This window comes from Vicugna pacos, chromosome 13 (assembly GCF_048564905.1).
Source record: "Vicugna pacos chromosome 13, VicPac4, whole genome shotgun sequence".
Lineage (NCBI taxonomy): Eukaryota > Metazoa > Chordata > Mammalia > Artiodactyla > Camelidae > Vicugna > Vicugna pacos.
In genome coordinates this window covers 54,059,143-54,060,643 of record NC_132999.1, presented here as the reverse complement: position 1 = coordinate 54,060,643, position 1,501 = coordinate 54,059,143, and the positions used below count along the sequence as shown (strand labels likewise).

General features: G+C 59.8%; 1 protein-coding gene across 1 annotated transcript; it reads right to left on the bottom strand.

The window, feature by feature from the left end:
* Nucleotides 1-217: 217 nt before the first annotated feature.
* Nucleotides 218-1,251, bottom strand: RNF186 (ring finger protein 186). Its single transcript, XM_006196718.4, has one exon. The coding sequence runs from the start codon at nt 1,024-1,026 to the stop codon at nt 346-348; it is 681 nt and encodes a 226-aa protein (XP_006196780.1). The 5' UTR covers nt 1,027-1,251; the 3' UTR covers nt 218-345.
* Between the last annotated feature and the right edge of the window lie 250 nt (nt 1,252-1,501).

The window sequence follows — 1,501 nt, the reverse complement described above, 5'->3', positions numbered from 1 at the left end:
AACATTAATACCTGCAATACTTTCATCAGGATATAGAAAGAAAAACCAGGAGCATTGGAATAAAAGAAACAGGAGCCCCCCATGTAGTGTTCAAGTGGTCTGCGCCTCCTCCCCATCCCCAAACAGCTCAGCTGTGCTGCACCCTGGACAGGCAGGCACAAATCTATCGCCCAAGCACACAGCTCCTGACCGAAGACAGCCATTCTGGCTTCGGCTTGCATCCAGCTGCCATTTAATCTCTGAAGGGAGCCAGTCTTATGTGTAGCCCCTGACCCTGTTCACTGTGACAGTGAATGGGCGGCAGAGGCAGAAGTTGAAGCCCAACCCTGACTGCCTGATCGGAGCTCAGGCGACGGAAGAGATCTCATTGTGCTTCTGTTCTCTGCAGAAGAGAGTCCTGGGGGAAGGCCAGCAGCTGCCCTGGCTGCGGGAGTGACAGCAGAAAAGGACGGACAACAGCAGGGCCAGGGTGACGATGAGGCTGAGCACCCACTGGATGACGCCTGGGTAGATGACGGGCAGGATGAGGACGATGAGCAAGACCAGTAGCAGCAGGTGTGCCGCCAGGCGCCGGGCTGCCACGCGGTTGGCACTCACCGCGTCCTGCTCCTCCTCTTCTGCTAAGCTTGGCGACCCCACTGTCGAGGTGGCAGGACCCGCCAGCCCCAGAGGACAGAGCTGCACCTCCTGGCCTGGCCTGGCCAGCCGCCCCAGCACGGCCTCCTGGTCACGCAGGTTGCAGATGAGGCCCCCGGGCACGGTGGTGGCCTTGCGGCACAGCGGGCAGGTGACGGACCAGGTGCCGTCCTGCACGCACAGCATCAGCTTCAGGCAGACGGCACAGAAGGAGTGCTGGCAGCCCAGCAGCTTGGGCAGCCGGGCGCTGCCGTAGGGCTCCCGGCACACCAGGCATTCCAGGTCTCTGTCCACGGAGTTGCGATGGCCCCCCGCAGAGCCCACGGTGCTGGAGGTGGGGGCTCCTTTGGAGATGAACTGGGGCTGCTGCGGGAACTCAGGGCAGGCCATTCTGGGCACGGGAGCCCCTGGGATGTGGCAGCTCAGGGCCTGGGCATTGACGGGGACTGTCGACCTGTGTGGCTGGGACCTGGATGTGGCCTGACCTCAAGCGTCTCCAGCCTCCTCTTCCTTCTTGCCACCAGCCGTCTGGCACCACTCTCCTAGGGCTGCTCAGCTTGCTTCTTGGCTAACATTGTCCTTTCAGTTATTATTATTTCTTTCCTTGAAACCTAAGGTTAATCAGTAACTCCTGGGCCTGGAGACTTTGAATTGCCTGATAGGAGGGCCAAGGGGGCAGGGCCAGTGCGCGAATCAGGATTTTCCTGTTGGGGCCGGGTGCCCACAGGACCGTGGCTTCTGAGCTTTGGAGTGCAAACACCCATCCCCCCCCACCTCAGAAGCCTTTAAAAATGCAGATTTCTAGGTCCCAAACCCAGACACAGAGATTCAGCAAGGTCTGTGCGAGGTCTTGGAATCTGCACAG

Excerpts from the sequence above, each read along its gene's own strand:
- RNF186 (XM_006196718.4), bottom strand. The coding sequence starts at position 1,026 with ATGGCCTGCCCTGAGTTCCCGCAGCAGCCCCAGTTCATCTCCAAAGGA.